This window comes from Salvia hispanica, chromosome 6 (genome assembly GCF_029641045.1).
Source record: "Salvia hispanica isolate PSC_SH4W2 chromosome 6, Shi_PSC_v1, whole genome shotgun sequence".
In the NCBI taxonomy this organism is placed as follows: domain Eukaryota; kingdom Viridiplantae; phylum Streptophyta; class Magnoliopsida; order Lamiales; family Lamiaceae; genus Salvia; species Salvia hispanica.
In genome coordinates, this window is record NC_142697.1 from 7,324,186 (window position 1) to 7,347,981 (window position 23,796).

The 23,796-nt window shown below is 37.4% G+C and overlaps 1 protein-coding gene across 1 annotated transcript; it reads right to left on the minus strand.

Moving 5' to 3' along the window:
- Positions 1 to 489: 489 nt before the first annotated feature.
- On the minus strand, positions 490 to 3,927 carry LOC125207096 (ras-related protein RABD2a). Its single transcript, XM_048106307.2, has 8 exons — positions 3,735 to 3,927; positions 2,848 to 2,920; positions 2,645 to 2,692; positions 2,520 to 2,567; positions 1,504 to 1,575; positions 1,262 to 1,417; positions 1,076 to 1,179; positions 490 to 889 (listed from the first exon to the last, which is right to left on the minus strand). The coding sequence occupies exons 1-8, from the start codon at positions 3,746 to 3,748 to the stop codon at positions 793 to 795; spliced, it is 612 nt and encodes a 203-aa protein (XP_047962264.1). The 5' UTR covers positions 3,749 to 3,927; the 3' UTR covers positions 490 to 792.
- Between the last annotated feature and the right edge of the window lie 19,869 nt (positions 3,928 to 23,796).

The window sequence follows — 23,796 nt, forward strand, 5'->3', positions numbered from 1 at the left end:
CTACAGCAATGTTCTTTTGTTTGCCACATATCTCTTGGTCGAGTTCCTCGCATCAAGATCCTATCGCTACAATCGCTCGACCTACATACGCACATTGGCCATTGCCACATCTTTCTTTTGTAGCCTACTAAGTGTAGCCCAGGTGGTCATCAAGACTTGTTCGAACTATACACTTGGTTTCATCAACATACATTATCTATAGCTGGAAAATAATTTACTTCCTCTGTCTCATTCAAGATGTTCACTTTTCCTTTTAAATTTGTCTCACTCAAAATGTTCACTTTCCACATTTTAAAACAAATTCATCTCTCAATAAACCATTCAATTCACTCTAGTTTATTATACTCAACCACTCCACCTAAAATATTCAATCATCTTTATTGAATGGAACGAAGGGAGTACGTTATAGTAGATCACAACACACGTTCTATTTTTTACCACGAAATCAAATTTATTAAGTAAAAACTATTTATTAAAAGAATAACCAAATTAAACCAACACAAATCACATAATACAGAATTCTATTCCAAATGAGTCAGACTTGACCACATGTTTGCAAACATTAGGACACTGCTATCTGTGGACTGAACTACTTGAAAGTAAAAACAATATAACAAACGAAAGCTATTAAGAGTAACCCAGTCCTTCATAATTTGTACAGCCACTTTAGCAAATCAAATATATTTGAAAGAATAGAGAACTAATATTAAGGTGTAACACTTATAAGGCTGCACAAACGTCAGACTTGCCCAGCTGACTGCCAACCCCCACCAAGTATTAACAGCAGTCCCACTAAGACGAGCAGCATCCACTCTTCTGGGCAACAGGTTGTCCACGAATCTGCACAGTTGGTGGCCTAGCACTGTTTGATGCAGGCTGACTTGCCATCCTGCATTTATCATGAAATATTATGCTTCAACAACAGATTTGGTGTGGAGACAGGTCACTCACGCACAAGGCAACTATGATCGACTTGAACAAGGAATATTATACTCATTCGTAATATGCTGAAATCACAAAAGTGTACTGACCGATAACAAATGAACTTTGAAGAACAAGACAAAATAAAGCAAACCTATTCTTGATGTCAGCAGACATAGCCATGAAAGCCTGTTCAACGTTTGTTGCATTTTTGGCACTAGTCTCCATAAAGGGGATGCCAATTTCATCGGCGAATGCCTTCACCAAAAAAACAATTTATTTCAGCAAAGACTTATCAGTCTAAAGCAAAAGCACACAAGCAAACATAGAAAATGCTTACCTTTGCTGTTTCATAAGGCACAGCCCTGTTATCAGCAAGATCGCACTTGTTTCCAACAAGGAGCTTGTTCACATTCTCACTTGCATATCGGTCAATCTCATTTAACCATTGTTTCACGTTGTTGAAGCTTTCTTGGTCAGTTACATCATATACTATCTGCAAATATTCCAAGTCCAGAATATATCAGAAACTAGAAACACAAAGTTTTACATTTAGAGTAAATCAAGAAGAAAGATACTAACTATAATTCCATGTGCACCACGGTAATAGCTACTGGTTATAGTTCTGAAACGTTCCTGCCCAGCAGTATCCCACTGCAAAAAAAATGAAAATATACTTGCTTTTAATATACACTGGTATTGGGAGGAAGTATCACAAGGATAAAATGCAATAACATAATCGTACCCCAAATCAGTATACACCATCTGCAAATCACCACAGGATATCTAGTTTCTCATTACAAACAGAAATTTACACTTACAGCATTTGCACACATTGAAAGCTATGTCACTCATACTTGATACATTCAAAGATTAGCTGTAAATATTCCTCCACTGCAAAACTAGATGATTTGACTAGAAAACCGTACAGCAGCAGAACAAAAGGAAACCAGCAAAATCACTCCATCGGACTAAGAACAGCACTACAAGAAATGGAACATTGGTTTCCCCAAATAATTGCATCCCATTGTCTTATTGATATCATAAGGGAGCCATAGATACAACAAGGTAAACAAAAGAAACAGGTTTGTGTTCCTCAAAAAGCTACATCTAATCAGATTGAACTACATGAGAACCAGCCCTCAAAACATAAGTTTGAGATTTCCATTTCCAAAAAATGGATGGTAAAAAAAAATAAAAAATAAAAGAAATAAAAAAAAAGTTTGAGATACAAAATTACTAAGTTTCGAGTAAAAAAGACCAAAATAATCCCTCAAACAGATTGAGTTCCAAAGTTTACAATGATAAATGACTATCTACATTCCACAAGTAAACACCCAAATTATACTGTTCATAATAATATAGAATCAGAAGGGAACCATACACACTACAAAATGAAAACAAGAAGCATGTATGTGTCATTCAAAAACATTACATCTAATAAGATGATGTACATCAGACCTAGCAAGTAAAAGACCAATATAAGCCCCCAAACATATGAAGTATAAAACAATTAGACAATGATGAAACAACTATCAACAAATAAACAGAATAACTCTGCCATTGATAATAAAATAGAATGAAAAAGAAAAGCTTACTATCTGAAGCTTGATAGTCTTCCCATCTTGCTCCACTGTACGAATTTTCTGCAGTAATTGAATATGTGATTAGAATTGTAACTAAACCATGTAAAATATACAGAGCAAAAAGGATAACCCCTTACAAAATCAACACCGATTGTGCTGATGTAGCTATCAAGGTAAGAATCATCCTGCCATAAAATCAAATACAGGTAAATCAGTAATGCTGTTTGAGAAAATAATTGATTTACATGAGAGAGGAATTCTTTTGGAAAAAAAGCAAAGGCATGCAAAACCAAAAAAATATAACAGACAATGACCAAACACTCGCTTAAGCAACACTTACAGCAAATCTGAGTAGAAGGCATGACTTGCCAACACCAGAGTCTCCAATCAAAAGAAGCTTGAACAAGTAGTCGCTGAAAGACACAATTAAGGGGGGAAAAATTAGATGATTTAGTATTCAGTGGCAAAAGTAAGTGATACTACCTAATTTGAGCAATCTGCGAAATTTATCTTATCTACGTCCTGCTCCAACAGGAGAAAACGACAGTTGTTATCCATTCCTCAATCCTAATATTAGATCATGACTACTTTAAGAACAAAAAACCAAGGAATCGACAATTTGTAAGAATCGCCATTGATTTATAAACTAGAAAAAATTATACTCCCCAGGCATCCTATTACTAGCTTGAAGTCCAATCTATATTCAAGAGGCTTCAGGTCCTAACTCCTAAAGCAGACACAACTCTCTAAACCTCTCAATTTTGTAACCACATACAAAATTGAGAAAACAATCTCTATAATCAAATAACCTAAATTCAAAACCATCAAAATCTGGTAATTTACAGGCTGATTTATAATTGCCGAAATTCCAAAAGATCCCAACCAAAAACTTCAAATTACCATCACAACAGCAGTCCAGGTGCAAACTCAGCAAAAACTATGCACAGACACAACAAGAGGATCCTCGATCCCAACAGAAAATCACAAAGAAATAATCAGCTAGAGAAGGAAGATCGACCAATAGATGCATCAAAATCCAATCTTACAAAGACAAAATTTCACGGATCTACAATCACGACCTAAAAATAAAAAACCAAAAAGAATTCCCAATGAAAAAACGCTTGTGGATCTATCAAATCCAAGCCGAAACAAATCGGAATATATGAGCAGCGAAGATTTTCGCAATCGTCACGCAATAATCGGTAAATAGAGAGATGTGAGAATTACTATTCGGGATTCATGATTGGTGGCGGGAGGTTGACGGAGAGTAGCCGGAAATAGTCCTTCTCGATGATCGCTAGCGAGAAGGATTGAACAGCGCCGAAGGAGTTGACCGGCTTTGGGCTTTTTCTTTTTTTGCTGTAGAGGTTGTGGAAGAAATGAAGTAGGATTAGGAGTCTGAGTTGGATGAGAATTTATTTATACAAACACCGACATTGCTATATTGTTTAAATCTCACACGGAATAGTGAAGATAAATTTGTTTATACGTCTCCACCTACAATTTAAACGTCTTGCTCTAGGGGTTTGTTTGGTAGACAGAATTAGAATTGAATTGGAAGAAATTGAATTAGAATTTAATTCCAAATTCTTTATTCGGCAAAATGAAATACTTCCTCCGTCTACTAAAAATAGATCACTTTATATATGACACAGGTTTCAATGTAGAATTGGTAAAATAAGAGAGAGGAGGAGAAAAAGTAGGTAAAGTATGAGAAATTGGGAGAAAAAGTGAGTAAAGTATGAGAGAGGGAAGAAAAAGAGGGAAAAGTATGAGAGATAAACTTTTCATTTTTAGAAAGTGATCTATTTTTTGTGGACGTCCCGAAATGGCAAAAGTGATCTATTTTTTTTGGACGGAGGGAGTAATTGATATGGAATTGAATTTAAAAATTTGAATGTGCGTGTGTACAGTGTTTGTGTGTGTGTTGTGTACTGTGTGTGTTAGAGTGTGTGTGTGCAGTGTGTGTGTGTGTGAATGTGTGTGTTGTGTACTGTGTGTGTTAGAGTGTGTGTGTAGTGTGGGTAAGGATGTGTGTGTACTATGTTTGAGGATGTGTGTGAGTGTGTGTTGTGTTTCTGCTGTGTGTGTGAAGGTGTGTGTTGTGTGTGTTTGCGTGTGCGGTGTGCTGTGTGTGTGTTTTTGCGTCATTGAATGTGTGTGTGCAGTGTGTGTTTGCGTCATTGAATGTGTGTGTGCAGTGTGTGTGTAGTGTATATAGTGTGTGTAGTGTGTGTATGAATGTGTGTAAGAATGTGTGTGTAGTTTGTGTAATTTAATAAATATTTGGAATTCCACTCCTTTTGATATGAAATTCAAATTGTAGAATTGAAGGATTTGGAATTCAATTCCAAATCCAAAATTTTTTGATACCAAACACTAGATTTGGAATTGGAGCTTCCAATTCCAATTCCAATTCCATACCTCCAATTCCATATACCAATCACAGCCTGGGGTTTTATTTGTTACATGGAATTGGAACTAGAACTAGAATTGGAATTGGGAATGGAAATAGAAATGGAATTGGGATTCAATAGAGAGTCAAAAATTGTTGCGGAGACTAAGAAATTGTGTTGAAAAATAGGAGATAGGAATAAAGTATGAAGGATAAAAAGAGAGAGTAAAGTATATGATGAGATAAAGTAAGAGTGATTGGATATTTTATTTTTAGTCAAGAAACAAATGACTCAACTTAGTTGGAACATCCTAAAAAAGAATACTCTCTTCGTCTGCCATTAGTAGTCTCATTTTGCACGAGTTTTAAGAAATATAAAAAAAAGTAGGTGAAAAAAAGTTAGTGGAATATGGGTGTCAATTATATATATTAGTGTTAAATGAAATGTGAGTGAAATGGGTTAGTGGAATGTCGGACCCTATTACCATTTATGATAAAACTGAACAGGGACTTCTATTCGCGGACAGAAGGAGTACAACTGAGCTTAGTTGGGACTGATGGAGTGATTGATTTGAAATTGAATTTAAAGAATTTGCGCACACACTATACACAAAATGCACACTTATACACACTTTACATAGAATACATATACTATACACAAATACACATTATACACACGCTATACACAAAATACACACAGTACAAACATTACATACACACTACCCACACACTATATACAAAATATACAACATTCCACATACTACAAATATTATACACAAAATACACACAATGCACATACTATACACAAAATACACACAGTGCACACACAGTGCACACACTATACACACACTATGCATATTATACACATATTGCACATACTATGCACAAGATACACACATTGCACATAATATACACACACTACACACATTATACATAAAATACACACACTATACACAAAGTACAAGCACTGCACACACACTATACAAAAAACACACTCCACATATTGCACACTATACACACAAAATAAACACATTACATACACTATACACAAAATGCACACACTATACAAGTATTACACAAAATAACACTATGCAAAAAATACACACACTAAACACACATTATTCATAAACTAAAATTTCAAATTTCGTTCAATTTTTCAGTTTTTCGGTTTAGTTCAATTTAAACTTTTTGCAAATTTCAATATTTCAATTCGATTCGGTTCGGGTCAAAAAATAAATTGGATGCTTGAAATGTGTGAAGTGTCTGTAATGTGTGAAATGTGTAAACTCGCCATTAGCTGTCTGAATATGAGATTTTTGAGATTTTTGAATGCCTGTAAGTCACAAGTTTTGTGACAGTTGCCCCACAATCAAATATCAATTTATCGTTCTTTTCATGTCCACTAGATACTTTACATGCAATTCCATTTTTTTCTAGGCACAAAAACCTATTTTTACACACAATTTGGGCATTTACGGGATTGCTTCGTAGTTTGGGGTCTAATTTTCATGAAATATGAGTGTGGGGGTCATTTGGCAACAAATACGGTATATTATGTAATTTATTAGAGTGCTTGGGTAAAAAAAATGAGATTTCCGCAGAGTCTGGGGTTCTTTAACAAAAGAACCCTAAACCCTACATTACCTTCACCAGCCGCCGTTGTTTCACCATATCCCCCAAATTCTTCCTCTGACTAATTTGCTATCACTGTCCCTCCGACAAAATTAGCGGTTCCGGTTTGATTCACCGACTGAGCAGCACCGATCATCGCTCCCCCCTGTCACTGCCCCAAGTCTGAGCGGCTTCCCTGTTGCTCCCGGCGTGGTGACGGGATTGCTTCCTCCATCTCCTGGTTTCAGGGTGTGCGAGTAGGCGGTGGTGTGGATGGACCGTTGCCGTGTTTCTCTTCCCACCAATCGGGAAATCTGATTAATTCGAAACATGATTCATTTGTGTGCTTCTTCTTCTTGAAATAGAAACAAACTAGCTTCGACTTGTCTTCATCATTGATTTGTACATCATTTTCGGATTCTGATTATTTTCCAGTTTGATTAAAAATAGAAACAAACACAAAAATTTAAATATTAAGAAATCAGATTGTTTTCCTGGACAGAATCCTGACAACCAAACATGGACTTAAAGTAAAATACATTTTTCAATAACAATACTTCAATCGTATTATATATTCATCATCCAGAGGCGGGCTCACGTTGGGGCACGTGAGTTCCTTGGAATCCCCAACCATTTGAAATATGACTATATATATTACTCCCTCCGTCCCACAATAGGAGTCACTCTTATTATGGGCACGGATTTTAAAAAATATAAAGAATAGTGTGTTAGAAAGTTAGTGGAATATGACACTCATTTTTTATATTGGTTTTATAATAAAATGTGAGTGAAATGAGTTAGTAGAGTGTGAGACCTATTTACCATTTATGGCAAGGATGAAGTGTGACTCTTATTGTGGAACGAAGGGAGCATATTCATATGAAATTTTTTGAAGTTTCATTTAGCGGAGCTGGTTTCCTTATGCGGATTCTAGTCTGGAGGTTGATAGTTCAATCCTTTATGCAACGCTTCATTTTCCATTTTTGCATAGATGGTATTTGTTTGGTGATTAATACTCCCTTCGTCCCTAAAAAATATATATTTTGGGTTCGACACAAAATTTAATGTACAATTGGTAAAGTAAGGGAGAGGGAGAGAGAAAAAGTTATTAAAGTATTGTTAGTGGAAATGAATCGCATCTGATTAGAGAGAAAAAAGTTTCCAAATCTGGAAAATGCATATTCTTGTGGGACGGACTAAAAAAGAAAGAGTGCGTATTCTTATAGGATGGAGGGAGTATAAATTTTTGACATGAGTAAGTTCATTTCCCTAGTTATTAAGGCTATACATTTTCCACGTAAAAATTTGTAAAATATAAATAGCTAATTTTATACTACGTAATAAAATATAAATGTAAAATTTAAGGAAGTAGTACTACTTATGAGTCTGTTTACCTAAAGTAAAATGTTTTAGAGACATAATGGCATTGCCATAATGGAGTTAAAATAGTAATTTTGTTTTACATTTAATTTTAAATTAAATTTAAATTTTGTATATGTACTTGTTGCCCATGCATTTTATATATGGAAGTAGTATTAATTAAGATCTTGATAAGGTTAATTTGATTATGAAAGTAATTGGGATCTGCAACTTTTGGCATTGACCATGCGTTTTGTAAGGTTTGGTATACTGAAAAGCATGTTTCGAGCAAGTTTCGCTCGAATAGAATCTTGCTTGTATACGTAAAACTCTATAATCCACTTTTAACCCGATTCAGTATTATTCGAGCAGGTTCGCACGAATAGAATCAGTATATTATTACATGTGTTTGCTTGTGCATTTATAAGATGTTTTATAAACATTTAAATATATAAGAAGCAAACAAAGTCTAAGTCTTTTGCTTAGTAGACTGGTTGTGGGCGACGTCCACTTTAAGGTAACACAGTCGGTTCTATGCAATGCTTTGCAAAAGAAAAAGAAGAATTTCACAACCTAGATAGGCTAAGACTACCTATCGTGAAAGGTTGCAATATCAGTCCGATTATTTCTAAGCCTTACTGAAATGAGATGACGTTGGTGTGGTATAGCACTGAATGGATCTAACAGCAAGACGTGTCTTTATGCTATCTACTGAAAGACTAGGTCTTGATAAATAACTATTTCTTAATCTACATACGTTAGCATTGAGCATACGGTATTGAATATGCACTACTTTGACTTATTAAATGGTGCGGGTTTTTCGCAACCCAATAATCCTGATATATTGGGTAGCGGTGATTAATATCTAGCGGTGCTAGGATTGCTATTATGTTGAATCGTGCGCGAGGTGAGTCTCGTTTGATAATGTCCTCAAGAGGAACTCGAACAAGGTTTTATTATTCAGAAAACTGGCCAGTTGGAGTTTTATTACTCTATGAATAATAATTAAGTGTTTCTTGCTAAGTCTACTCTCGGAATTAATAAGATGTTAATTAATTAAGTCCATAGCAGACATTAATTAATTAATGGACATTTATATCTTAAGCGCGGGAAATAAATAATATAAATAATAGAAATCCGGATCACTTGTAATTTCGGATTTGGATGGAGAGTGCAATATTACTTCTGTAGTGGCTGCTCGTAATATTCCAATATAAACTTGTATTAAATTGTGGGTTTAATTAAATTAGTAAAAAGCTAATTGGGGGAGGCCATATCCAAAACCTTCCATAGATCCCTGACTGGGCTCAATATGAACTTAATATAAATAGGAGAATAAAGGAGAGACAGAATTAATTAATTAGTTGTAGAAATTTTCGTCCCCCTCTGTTTTTAGAGGAGCTCGAAAATTCTCTCAGCTCTCCTCCGTGAGATTTTTCTGTCTTCTTTATTCGAGACCTAGTATTTTGATAATTTCAGCCCACCCTGATATCGAGAAACAGTTCGGGAACTAGTCAGAAGATCCGTGGTCTAGTATTGAAGATCATCATGTGGAGAAGGCGCGAGCAATCGACGATTCTTTGGAGAATTAAGTCGGTAACCCAAAACCGTAGAAAACATGTTTAGGATTTATATTTTCTAAGCATGAATTATTTGCGTTCTAGCATGCAATTATCTGTTTAACATGTGAATTGATTAATCGCATAATCGGTCAAATAGATCCTTATCTGATTTATTTGTTTTGTACAAGTCTTCCGCTGTGCAAGGGGTACCAAACCCCATCAGCGTTTAAGTTCTATTTTTTTTTCTCTCATATTCCTTAAAAAAATTTATAACTTGCTGAAACTAAAGAATATTGAAAAGGAGAAAATGTTTATGAATTTTACCATTTTTTTTGTTAAAAATGAAAAATATAATAGTAAAAGAGACAGACAATTCTAAAATATTAAAAATTCCAATGCTTTAAAATTTTTATAAAAATATAAATTTAATACTTCCATTTTTTTTAACATTTATTTTGGTCCGTCTATCAAAAAAATAATCACACATATTTAACTCATTTATTTAATATTAAAAGGCTATAAAGTTTAATATTTTTCTGTTTCTTTCTAAAATAGTTAGTTCTTAGCTCACTTTACTATGGCATGCAAAAAATCCAAATTTGATAGTATATGCTATATTAACACTAATTGAGTTTATGATTTTAATTTAAAGAAATTTTTCATTTTTAAAAGATTCTTCATTTACAAAATTTATTTCGTTCAATTCGTAATTTAAGGATAGTTACAATCAAACTAAGATAAGAAAAAAAAACATGTTCCTAACTTATCTATTTAATATTTTAAAGTTATATATTTTATATTTGCTTTATAAAATATTAGAATCCTTAGCGTTATTCACTATACCATGAAACAAATTAAACATGATATACTATTTTCAAATAATCATACAATTCAAATTTGAATAAGAAATTTAACTAAAATAATAATAAAACGGGCTATGAAAGTATAAAATTAAAAAAGAAAATAACGCATAATTAAATTATCAACTGATTAGATAAAAATTTATTTGAAAAAATAATAATATATGAAGTTATCAAATTATTTTATTGTTAAATAACAATTTAGAATGTATTTTGTTAATTAATACTATAGTAACTAATTTATAATCTAAATTCATGATTTTTAATTAAATAATATAGTATAAAATTAACATGAAAAAAATGATACGTAAACATATTAAAAGTTTTGAGTGATTGTAGTTTATCTCTAATCAAATCAATAAATATGTATTTATATAAAGATATTTAATTTGATTTAATATTCCTTAATTAGATTTGTATCTATTTAATATGATATTGGGTAAAGTAGTCATAATAAAAAAAATATATTTATGTCAAAGTGCCATAAGGGTATTATGGCATAGAGACATTATGTCTCTAAATCACTACTCTTATCTAAAATGGAAAAATAAATGAGATTACAAATAATGCACATCCGTAAATGATAATATTAGATATTATCTCCGTCTTTGAAAACTTTTGAAACGACAACAAATTTAATAAACAATTGGTATAGTAAGAGAATTAAGAGAAATTAGTGGATTGTGGGGTTCATATTATTACTTATTAGTGGTGTTTAAATGGTACTATATAAGTTGTAAATAAATTGATGTATTAAAAAATTTCATAAAATATAAAGCTTAGAAGTTTCTATTTTTAAGGTATAAACTAAGATAGCTATAGTTTTTATTTTTCAAAGGCGAAGGTAATATTTTATGGAAAAGGGAAGTAAATGTGTTTTATTTTACAAGTTCATTTCCACTTACATTTTCTCTTCCATAGTCAAATCTATGAATTCTAATTCTTCTCTTTATATTTATTTTTTCATGGCTATCTCTCTCACCTTGATTGTCTTATACTCCTTCCGTCTCATAAAAGTAAAGAAACTTTCTTTTTTCATTCTTTCTATAAAAATATTTCATTTTTATATATGTAAAGTTCTCTCATATACATAAATTTATTTACAAGTTATACTACTAGGACCCCATATTAAAAAATAATAATGATGAGGGTCCAAATTGTCTTTAATATTTTTGGGACGGAGGTAGTATATCCATTCTATTTTCGAATGCATCTACAATGAAGAAGGATTTCAAGTTTCTGAGCAGATAGTATCTCTTTTGTATTTCTCTCTCTTATATACTCTCACTCGACGACTTAGTGCTTGAGAAGAAATTCAAACTTTCTGATCTTTCAGAATATGAAATCGACGGATGTGAAATTTTCAAAATAAGGGATTTTCGAGTTTTTCTTCTTTTTTCTTATTATTTCTCTTACAACATTTATGAATTGACCAAACAACTTTCATCCCAAATCTATTTTTAACCCAATTTTGATACCTCCCATTTTCTCTCAACTTAACTGTTTTCCATTCTACTTGATTGCCCATTCCCGTCAATGCAAGTGAATCCATATGAGACAACAAATCACCTGTTCCTATGGCCATTAGATCATGGGCTCCTACATAGAACATTTGCAGTATCTACCTTAAATTGAGTACTGCTACTAACCCCTAGTTTTACCACACTACTTGACATCCATTTACATACTAATAATATTTTTAGTTGGTTAACTCTTTTTTAATCATGCTTGCAAAAACATTCTGACAGCTCATTGAAACGGTACTTAACAAAATGGAACGATAATTACCATGGAGATGTGGCAATGACATCACTGGAAACATCAACTTCAAGCACAAAAATCAACCAATGATTGATAAAGATCATTTTCTATAGAAATGCTTCATAACTCCCTACCTACATCGGCATTCGAATGGGTAATACAGTTGTTGAATATATGTGGACTATTATTGTTAGGCCTGATTTAATTTGTGTTTGGGCCTTTTATCCTTACTGGACTTGGTCCAGAAGCCCAGCTACTTACCCTTCACACCTGGATGGCTGCCACGTGCCTCTTCACTTGGATCCTGCTTCTCGGTCGTTGGATTGAGGGTTTGTGTGTTGTGTTTGTTAAGTGAGAGTGGGAGCCGTTTTCTTATTCTCATTCTACACTCTACTCTTTCTCCCTACACTCTGAGACTCTCTGTTTTCTCTCTGCTTCTCTGATGGCTTCTCCTGTTGATTCCTTGAGATTCTTCACTGTTCTTGTGTGATTAATCTAGTGTGAGTTGTTGAGAAGGCAACTTCTTCGGTTGCTTAGCGTTTGTGAAAACTAGGGTTTCTCCTCTGAGTTGTGTGTGGTGAACCAATCCGGTGTGAAGGGGCAGTGTGGTGGAGGTATTGACGGTGCGAGGGTAGACTTCAGTCAATTCATCGATGCACCCTTGGATTCGGTTCTAGTTGAATAGATCTGGGCTATGTGGCGGGTTCTGAGCCATATCTTGTGATCTATTCTGAATTGCTTCAATTCATTGTGTTAGTTACTTATATTTGATCCGAGAGGATCTTGTGTGAAGTTACTAACTGATTTCTTGAGTGTGCAGGATACAAATCAAGTGGGTAAACCAACTAGGGTTTCGGTCAAGAGACTTGTAATAGTTAGGGTTCTCTTACTTGTATCTCTTGTACGTTTACACATTTGTATAAGTGTAAATCAGCCGCGTGGGTGAGAGTTTGGCTGAGCTCTCTTGTACAAGAACAAAGAGGTCTTGGTAATTAGTGAATCTGGACTGGTCTGATCCATACAGTGGTATCAGAGCCACGGGGGGACTAGTCCAGCACGCCAAGTCGTTTAAGGAGGTGGGCAAATGGAATCCTCTTTCGAGAGGGGATTTACTCCGGTAAATTGGCTTCAACTCCCTTACTTTTCCTTTTCTGCTTAGTGCCAAATATAGGCTTGGGATCTTGTTTTCTGGTAGACAGTCTCTGGCAAAGACTTAGGACTTCATGTGCTTTCTGTTTCTGTGTTGCTTCCGCTGGTTCTTGTTTTCTGTGATCTTGTGATCTCATTTTACTTGACCACCAAGCATCTTGTACTGCCCAAGTGACCCCCTGCGCCCTCCAGTAGTGAGTGATTGCGAGCTAGGATAGCCTTGACCAGTTTTGCTCGTGACAGTCAAGGATTTGAGGTCCTATCTGTTGTGTGAAAGCTGTATGTCTGTTCTTGTGTTGCCTGTGTATGTCTCTGTGTTTTCAGGTGTGTAAGGCTTTGTGTTTTTGTCTTGCTTCCTGTGTTCTTGCAAAATTTCTTGCTAAAATGTGTCAGCATGTTGGTTTGGTTTCCTATAATGGTAAAAATGATTTTGCTATTTGGAAACAGAAAATGAAGTGTATTTTGATTCAACAAAAGGTTTTCAAGGTTGTTGATGGTACTTTACCTGAGGATATTGCTCAGGATAAAAAAGATGAGATGAATGAGTTGGCTCGGGCTACTATAGTGTTAAACTTGTCTGATTATGTAATTAGGAAAGTTGATCATGTTGAGTCAGCTTCTAAAATGTGGAAATTACTTGATACTCTGTTTATTGAAACTTCTATGTCCCTGCTTGAAAAATTGTTTAAATTTAAGCTTGATCTTGCTAAGGACATAGATGACAATGTTGATAGGTTTCAGAAGCTTGTGCAAGATATTAAGAGATCTGGTGACAAAAATATAGCCCTAATGAATGCCATTCCTGATTCTTATAGTGATGTTAAAGCTGCCATTAAGTATGGCAGGGACTCTGCTTCTCTGGAATTGATAGTTAGCTCCCTGAAATCTAAGGAACTTGAACTTAGGGAAAGAGCTGCTGATAAGAATGTCTATAACAAAGTGCTTAATGTTAGAGGTAGGTCTAAATCCAGAGGGGGAAATGAATCTAGTGGTGGCTCTAACTCAGGTAATAATAGCAAGAAAAAGTATAGATCTAGGTCCAGAAGTAAGGATCCTAAGACCTATAGGAAGTGTTTTAATTGTGGGGATGTTGGGCACTATAAAAAGGAGTGCACCAAACCTAAAAAGAATTAATTCCAGAACAATAATTCCCAGGTTGAACCTCTTGTCAATGTGGCTACTTATGATAATATGAATGACTCTGTGTTCAAGGTGCATGATCTGCCATTTGTGAATGCTTCTCCTGCCTACCCTTTTACATCTAATGATTGGCTATGTGATTCTGGATGTACTTGTCATGTAAGTCCCTTCAAGGAAGTGTTTTCTGAGCTGAAGCCTGTAACCAAAACCTATGTGTCAATGGCTGATGACAAGAAGTGTGAAATTCTTGGAATTGCCACTGTGTGTTTGAAGTTTGAAAATGGTTATGTGCTTAACTTAAAGGATGTGAGATATGTTCCAGATCTTCGCTATAATTTGATGTCATGTACTGCTCTTGAAAATAAGGGTATAGGGGGAAAAAGGGGGGAAGGCTGTATGAAAATTTGCAAAGGATCTATGTGCCTGTTTAAAGCTAAAAAGAAGTGTGGTTTATATGTCTGTACTGTTGTGCCTCTTACATGTGATAAAGCTTTTGCCAATGTTGTTAAATCTGACAAAACTATGTTGTGGCATAATAGGCTGGGTCACATGAGTGCTAAAGGCGTAAGTATTCTGAAAAAACATGCCATCCTATCTGATAATGATGTTCAAAGTGAGTTGCCTTTTTGTGACTCTTGTGTGCTGGGTAAACAGCATAGGGTCTCTTTTCCTTCTACTCCTACACCTGCAAATGTGAGTAAATGTATTCTGGAATACTTGCATATGAATGTTTGGGGACCTGCTTCTGTGTCTTCTCACTTTGGATGTGTCTATTTCTTGTCTGTGATTGATGATATTTCAAAAAAAGTTTGGTATTTTTTGATGAGACATAAGTCTGATGTTTTTGAAAAACTGAAAACTTGGAAAATCTTGATTGAAACTCAAACTGGCAAGAAAATTAAGGCTATTAGAACTAATAATGTCCTGGAGTTTTGTAATAATCAAATGGATGACTTATGTGATGGTTTTGGAATCAAAAGACATAAAACTGTGCCTTATACCCCTCAGCAAAATGGGGTTGCTGAGAGAATGAACAGGACTTTGCTTGATAAAGTGAGATGCATGCTTTCTAAGTCTGGTTTGTCTAAAATTTTTGGGTTGAGGCTTTGTTAACTGCTACTTATTTGGTAAATAGGTCTCCTTATGTGCCTCTAGTTGGTCAATGTCCTGAATATGTGTTCTGCTTTTGTGCATACCAAGTCTGATAAACTTGAGCCTAGGTCTAGGAAAGGTATTTTTCTAGGTTATCTTGAAGCTGTTAAAGGTTATAGAGTCTGGCTTAGGGATGGACCTGGGTTTAAGGTCATAACAAGTAGGGATATAGTCTTCAATGAAGATGAATTCCACTGCTTAAGATTGACATGTAACCTAGATGCTATAGATGTGGACAATGAATCTCTTAATGAGGTGGAGTCCACTGTCTCACTCACTGATGTGGAGTCTCTCAATGATGCTCCAAGTGAGGTGGAGCAGCCTTTTTGGAACACCTATCTAGCCCATATACCTAATGAGACTCCTGATGAAGGAAATCCAAATGTTGTTCATGATAATTTTCCTGCCCAAAATGTTTGTGATAATGTGCCTAATCTGCATGATAGTCCTGCTAGAAATGCTCCTCCTATTCTTGTTCAAAATGTGATTAATAGCCCTGCTGCTCCTAACTTACAGGATTATGTGCTTGCTAGAGATAGAGCTAGAAGAACTAATGTAAAGAAACCTGTTAAGTTTGATGGCTTTGTTGGTTTAGTTTCTCTTATAAACTTAGCTTTCAATGTGCATGAATCTGATGGGGATGAGCCCCAAACTTATAAGCAAGCTACTAAATCTAAGTTTTGGAACCAGTGGCATAAAGCTATGTTGGAGGAGATGCATTCTTTAAAGGTTAATTTTACTTGGTTACTTGTACCTTTGCCTCCTGGTGCATCTGTGGTAGATCGCAGATGGCTTTACAAACTGAAAAATGAGGTGGAGGGCCTGAGGTACAAGTCCAGACTTGTGGCTAAGGGATTTACTCAACAAGAGGGGGTAGATTACACTGAGATCTTTGTTCCTGTTGTTAAATTTACCACTGTGAGATTAATGCTTGCCTTATGTGCTCATTTTGATTGGGAATTAAAATAGATGGATGTTAAGACTGTCTTCTTGCATGGTGACTTAGATAAACCTATTTACATGAAACAGCCTGAAGGTTTTGTTGATCCTAAGTTTCTTAATCATGTTTGTTTGTTGAAAAAGGTCCTGTATGATTTGAAACAATCTCTCAGGCAGTGCAACATCAAGTTCAATAATTGTATGCATAAGTTAGGTTTTGAAAGAAGTACCTTTGATGCATGCTTGTATATGAAAGACCTTGTTTCTGTTCCTGTTTTTCTTTTGTTACATGTGGATGATATGCTGATCATGGGTCCTTGTTTGAAAACTATTAAGGCTGTGCAATCTTCTCTGAGTGATAATTTTGACATGAAAGATTTAGGGGATGCTCAGAAAATTCTTGGCATATGCATTGAGAGAGATAAAAAAAATTGTTCTCTTGTTCTGCATGAGGAGCCTTATGTGTACAAAGTGTTGAAGAAATTTAACATGTTTGATGCTAAACCTGCTTCTGTTCCCCTTGCTGCTCATTTTATGTTGAGTAAAGATTTATGCCCTAAGTCTCAGTTTGATATTGATGCCATGAAGAAAGTCCCCTATGCTAATGCTATTGGATCAGTGATGTAACAGCCCGCCCTCCTAGGGTACAATAAATGCGGCGGCCCTACCCAAACAGACTCCAAAGAAGTAAACATAGGCTAGGGTTTCAATTAAAGAGTGTTGACCAAAAGATTAGAAAGAACTATCAGAGTGTTTAAAGCAATAACTTAACCTCGAAACTCGAATAAGAAAAGGAAGGTGTAATAAATGACATTCAACAATGTCAAGAGTATGACATAGTTTTCCAAGATAAAAACCACAAGATAGTCTAAAGCCTCTAACTCGAAAGGAGAGTGCAACATATTCGAAATAAACATAAGTGTATCAAAACTCAGCGGAAAACGACCAAGAGAAAGAATAGCTATGTATGAAGACACAACTACGCTTGATGTTTCAAATATCCATCTTAATTAATTATCATGCTCAAAACCCACCACCGCTCGTCATCGTTCAACCTGCACATAAGGAAAACACATGCAGGGCTGAGTATTCGAGTGGGAGCCCTTCGCGGCAGTTTCCCGGACTCAAGTTCTACGTCGCTTGGCATCGTCACGTGACTTCACATTCCAAATTTGAATAGGGTTTCCAAATCCTTGGATTCAATTTTGAAAATAATTCAAGATTAATTGGAAAATAAGATTTGAATATATCTTTTGTGGATTTTATATATTATAAATGATTTGATTTTGTATTAAATCATGGATTAATTATGGATTTTATCCTTATTTTATGGATTAGTATGGATTTAGTTCCTAGATGAATCCTAGTTAAATTTGGATAATGACAATTTAATTTTTATTTATATCCTATGGATTAATGTGGATTTATCCCTAGATAAATCCTAGTTGAATTTAGATAATGATAATATTATTTTATTCTTATCCTATGAGTTTATATGAATTTATTCATAGATCAATTCTAGATGGATTTGGATAGTGATAATATAATATTTTATTCTTATCATATAGATTTATATGGATTTATTCCTAGATAAATCTTGGATAGATTTGAATAATTCGAATATTATATTATTTAATTCTATGGATGTACTCCAAGTTAAATCCTAGACGGATTAGGATTAATATTAATATTGATTTATTTTATCCTATGGATTTGAATAGATTTAATTCTATTAAGACAAATCCTAGATGGATTAAAATAAGTATTAATTCAAGTTATCCTTATCTTTTGGATTTATGTCCTAGATAGATTAGGATAAAGATGATATATAAGAAAATCCTTATTTAATTGGATTTAGATAAATTAATTTATCTAAGAAATCCTAAGTAATGTTTGATATATTCTGGATATCTATTCTAAATAGAATTAAGATTTGTATAAATCTTGGTTGATAGGATTTTATTTTTATCTTATGGATTATGATGGGATTATTTCTATCTAGTAATATCCTAGTGCGATTTAAATAATGATAATTCTAGATCAACATTATCTTGAATTGTAGGATTTGATTTTATCGAGATAAAATCTAGAATAATCCTAAATGGATTTGGATAGTTTACACTATCTTGATAAATCCTAAATGAATTTGGATAAAGATTATCCAATATAAAACTTAATTATTTAATTGATTCTCCCTTACCTAGATTAAATAATTGTCGATAATTATCCTATGTGTTTAAATGCCATGCATTAAATGGATTTATCTGTTTATTTGGTGTTTATCTATTTTAAGTGGATTATCTGCCTTATTTGCTTATGTGATAATTATGCAAAAACCATACAAAATATCTAAGTGATGATTACAACAAGTGCGTTGTATACGGTCTCCATCGGTTGGACTGCCAAATTTTGTGAAGCTGATTTTCTAATATTATCGCCACCTACAGAGTAGGGACAATAATCCTACGAAAACAGTAAGTTCATAAGGGCGGACTTCTCACATAATAAATAGAATGAACTAGAATCTGGTTCCCAATATTATTGCCACCTGCAGAGTGGGGACAATAATCCTAAGGAACTGCGAGTTTCAGGGTTCAATCAGAATTTATGAGATAGCTTGGTTTTGTTATCAGCACATGAACATTGTTATGGGAGTGTGTTGTAGAAATAAAATTCTGTAATGCTAAATCTGATGGTTGTGCTTAGGCAGCATTAGGCGTATCAACCTCCAGAGGAGGAAGCAATTGATGCGTCGGTGTTGTGACCAGTAAATTGTCAAAATTTTAATGCGTATTAACCTCCAGAGGAAGATACAATTTATTAATTTTGCTGTTGTAAGATACATAATTGTTTTGTGGTTATTCGTGATTATGTATTGAGCATGAGTATGTGATAATAAGTTTATTTGCCAAATCTTCATTATGTCATTTAATATTTGTCTGCGATCCTTAAAGAAAGACAACTCGAATGCCTAAATTATGTAGACCGGAAACGAAAATGGATAAGATTCTCATCGCTGAAAGCTTGGAGTTTATACTCTTTTTTTTTTTTTTTCCATAAAACACCTTTCGGTGGAGGGTTCGTGGGTCCCTCATCCCTATATATCATAGACCAAAGGAAGTACAATACTTGGCCACGCCCAAAAGTGACGTGCCGGAAGGTACAATACACACGGCCCTATTAGCCCAAACTCTTGGGGAAGCAAAACTATACAAGCAAGAGGTTACAAGGGCAATAACACCATAAGAGTATGGAGAGGGCGAGCCAAAGGGCTCGACACCTACCTACTCTAAGGTGACCAAATCGGAACACCGGCCGAATGTCTTCCTCGTGGTAAATCGGCCTAGCCGGGGTCTTCATCACATATCCGAATGTTGGGTATTCCCATTTCCTCCATTCGAACGATGGCTCTAAGCATCCTTGGGGCTGTTTGGGCATTGAAGCAGGTGTGTTCCTCTATCTCCAAGCCCATTTTGGCAAGGAAATCCGCAGCTTTGTTACCTTCCCGGGGGGTGAAGGTAATGCGGAAGTTCCCATTTCTCCTGTGCAAGGCCAGGTGGGCCATGGCTCGGCGTGAGTGAGCTGGTCCCCAACTTAAGCCCTTGGCTAAGCTGATTGCTTGGGCAGCATCCGATTCGACCCAAAGTGGCTGGGAAAACTCCCTAGCCAAAGTCAAACCATGGTGGATGGCCAAGAGTTCTGCCTCCAAGGCCGACTGTGCATCTAGGGGGGTGGTGAAAGCAACGAGCAATCTACCCGAGTGATCTCGCAAGATGCCTCCACCTCCGGCCCTCCCTGTTATCTCTGAAAAGGCACCATCCGTATTGAGTTTGAGCCCCGGGTGGTCCGGGGGGTTCCACTTCACCGCCATGGCACGCGGTATAGGGCGCCTCCCTTCCGCATGGCTTGGGCTGCACACGCCAAGCTTAACGTCCTTCCAATGCTTCGGCTTGATACTCCCATTGGCAATGCTATTTCGGACATACATTTGGACTTGCCAAATGACATTGAACGGCTTGAACTGTGTCTCTTGATGGCGGCTCCTATTTCGTTCAGCCCAAAGAAACCACAAAATGAGGTAAGGCATGGCACGACTAAGGTGTTTCTTACTTGTTTGGTTGGTTCTTTGGGGCCATACTTCCAGCCTGTCCGGGATAGTGTCATTGATGCGGAGTGGTGTGGAGGACCCTTCAAACCAGCCATCGAACTCCCTCCATACTCTAGAGGCCCCGCTGCCTTGGATGAAGAGGTGTTGGAGGGACTCCGTGTCGGGTCTAAGGGGGCAGCAAAGGCACTTAGACGCCAACTCAATCTTGCGCCATTGGAGCTTGGTGTCGACTGGAATTCGATTCGAAAGGAGTCTCCAAGCAAAAATGGAGATGGAAGAGGTGAGACCAGCCTTCCAAATGTCATCAAGGCTTGGGACAATCGGCCTCTGTGTACGGATAGTATCCCAAGAAGAGGACACTGAGAAATCGCCAAGGCGAGATAAAGACCATCTCGGGATGTCTGGCCCCCCGAGGATGATTGGGGTATTCCGAATCTTCATAATGATGTTTTGAGGAAGTCCAGCCTGGTCTTGAAGCTGCTGGAGTTTGGGCTCGTCCCAAGTACCCCCGTCCCTAATGAACTCCGAAACAAGGGTCCTAGGGCTGCCCCTCTCATCAAGGCATAGTTCTCTCAAGGTGTTATCGCCAATCCATATGTCATCCCAAAAGTAGATTCTCCCTTCCCCAACCAGCCACCGGATATACGGTTGAGCGTCAGGTCGAGCTCTTAATATCCTCCTCCAAGTAGGGCTAGCTCGACTCGAGGCACCATGTGTGAGCGGCGATGAATTGAAGCAATACTTAGCCAGCAAATATCTTGCCCAAAGGGAGTTCTGCTCCCGGAAACGCCACCACAATTTGATAGTAAAGGCTCGGAGTACCTCTTTGAAATTCCGTATTCCAAGACCACCTTCGGCGGTTGGGCGACAAATCTGGTCCCAGCTGATCCAATGGGTCCTTTTCTTCTCGTGTGATGATCCCCAAAAGAACCGCGCCATGAGCTGATCCAGTTGTTTAAGAATGCTAATTGTTGGCTCGATGGCTTGAAAGATGTGGATCGGGATCGCTTCGAGGGTGCTTCTGATGAGCGTGAGCCTTCCCCCAAAGGACAGGTGTCGGTGGGCCCACCCCGAGATCCTGTTGACGATCTTTTCCCGAAGAAACATGAACATCTCTGTGCGTTTGGCACCACGATAGATAGGCACTCCCAAGTAAGTACAAGGAAACGAACCCGGAGAGAAGCCTCCTTCCCGCTGAATAGGGTTGGACCATCCCACGTGCGCCTCCGCAATGTAAAAATTACTTTTGCCAAGGTTAATCTGCTGCCCGGAAACCGCCTCATACTCGGTGAGGCAAGCTCGAAGTTGACGCAAGGCAGGTGTAGCTGCTTGCGTGAAAATAATGATGTCATCGGCATAGGCAAGGTGGCTGATCTCCATGCACCGACGAGCCGCCTTGAATGTCATTTCTCTCTTGCCCAAAATGAGCCTATCAATGGCTTTCGACAGATAATCCGCTGCAATCACAAACAGAGCTGGGGAGATGGGGTCACCTTGTCTGAGCCCCCGCGTGGATTTGAAGAAACCTGAGGGGGCGCCATTAATGAGGATAGAAAACCAGCACGATCCCACACATCTATCAATAAGGGACAGCCAAGCTTCCGGGAAACCCATGCACCTAAGGACTTGAATAAGGAACGGCCATTGAACGCGATCGTAGGCCTTAGCCATATCAATTTTAATCGCAACATTTGGGGCTGGTGAACATCTGTGGAGTTCATGAAACATCTCTTGGGCAAGGAGGACATTGTCGTGGAGGAGACGCCCTTTCACAAAGCCACTTTGGTTAGGGGAGATAACCAACGGGAGGAGGGGGGTGATTCTCGCTGTAAGGATTTTGGTAATGATTTTGTTGATAACGTTGCAAAGACTAATGGGGCGATAATCAGCCCAAGTCTCTGGGAGGGTTTTCTTTGGGATGAGGACAATGCTTGTCGCCGTGATGCTACGGGGTAAGAAGGCCCCGTTAAAGAACTGTTGAACTGCAGCAATAACATCCGAGCCAACAATACTCCAACAAGATTGGTAGAAGGTAGCCGAGAAACCATCCGGACCAGGTGTGCTATCCCCAGAAATATCAAACACCGCTCTCTTCACTTCATCCGCATCCGGAGGTTCGGAGAGGGCCTCAAGTTGGGCTGAATGGGGAAGTGGCTGTATAAGAGTCGGGTCCATCTCGGCAAGGGCTGGGGCATCAGGAGCAAGGAGGTTTTTAAAGAAATCAACCGCAGAGCTTTTAATCTCCAAATCATCAGTAAGCTCTATGCCGTTCACTTGAATTTTATGGATGCGAAGCCTTACCCTTTGGTAGAATCTAGTGTTTTTGTCTCCCTCCGCAAGCCATTTCATGGCTGCTTTTTGTCGCCAGAAATCCTCTTCCATCTTTAGGCATAGGATGTAGGTAGCAATAGCTTTGTTGATCGCCGTCCTATTTGTGGTCGAGGGATCAGCTTCAAAATTAGCTTGAGCTGTAGCAATCTCCCCCTCCATGATCCTAATGTTGGCGTGGATGTTGCCAAACACCTCTCTATTCCACCTCTTGAGGGTCTTCTTCACTTTGGCAAGTTTGATTTGGAGTCCAAGCAGACCGTGTGCACCCGAGGGCTGATCCCACGCCTCCCGGACCAGCTCCAAAAAACCTTCATGCCGAGTCCACATATTTTGAAACCGGAAGGCACTTCCCGTGGGCGTGGTGCTCAACAATTTGCAACGAACAAGAACCGGGCCATGATCCGAGGACACCCGAGGCAGGTTTGTCACCCTAGTGGCCTCAAAGATCCTAGCCCACATCTCGCTGACCAAGACCCTATCCAACCTCTCAAGAAGCCCATTCTTAGCCCAAGTGTATTCCGAGCCATCGAAGCCCGGGTCCAGCAGTCTGCAATCCTCAATAGTTTCCGCAAAGTCGACCATTTCGGCTTGTCGGTTGGTATCGCTACCAGCCCTATCTCCCCGGGTTAAAATGGTATTGAAATCCCCCCCGATCATCCACGGAGATCCATCAAAGCTGTTTGAGAGTTCCCTCATTTTATCCCAAAGCAAGTATCTTTCCACCCTCGCACACTTAGCATAAACGGCCGAGATGGCAATGTGATTAGCTAGCCGCGGAGATGTAAAACGGCCATGTAAGATCTGCTCCGAGTCATCTTCGACAACAAAATTAGCCCCTTCTTTCACAAAGATCCAGATCTTTCCGTTGGTGTTGGAGCCTTTGAAGACTAGCCCCAAAGCCTTGGAGTATCGATCCGGGTTA

Excerpts from the sequence above, each read along its gene's own strand:
- LOC125207096 (XM_048106307.2), bottom strand. Across the intron at positions 1,576-2,519 it reads AGACTATCAAGCTTCAGATA|TGGGATACTGCTGGGCAGGA; the intron begins GTAAGCTTTTCT and ends TTTTTTTTGCAG. Across the intron at positions 890-1,075 it reads TCTGCTGACATCAAGAATAG|GATGGCAAGTCAGCCTGCAT; the intron begins GTTTGCTTTATT and ends TGATAAATGCAG.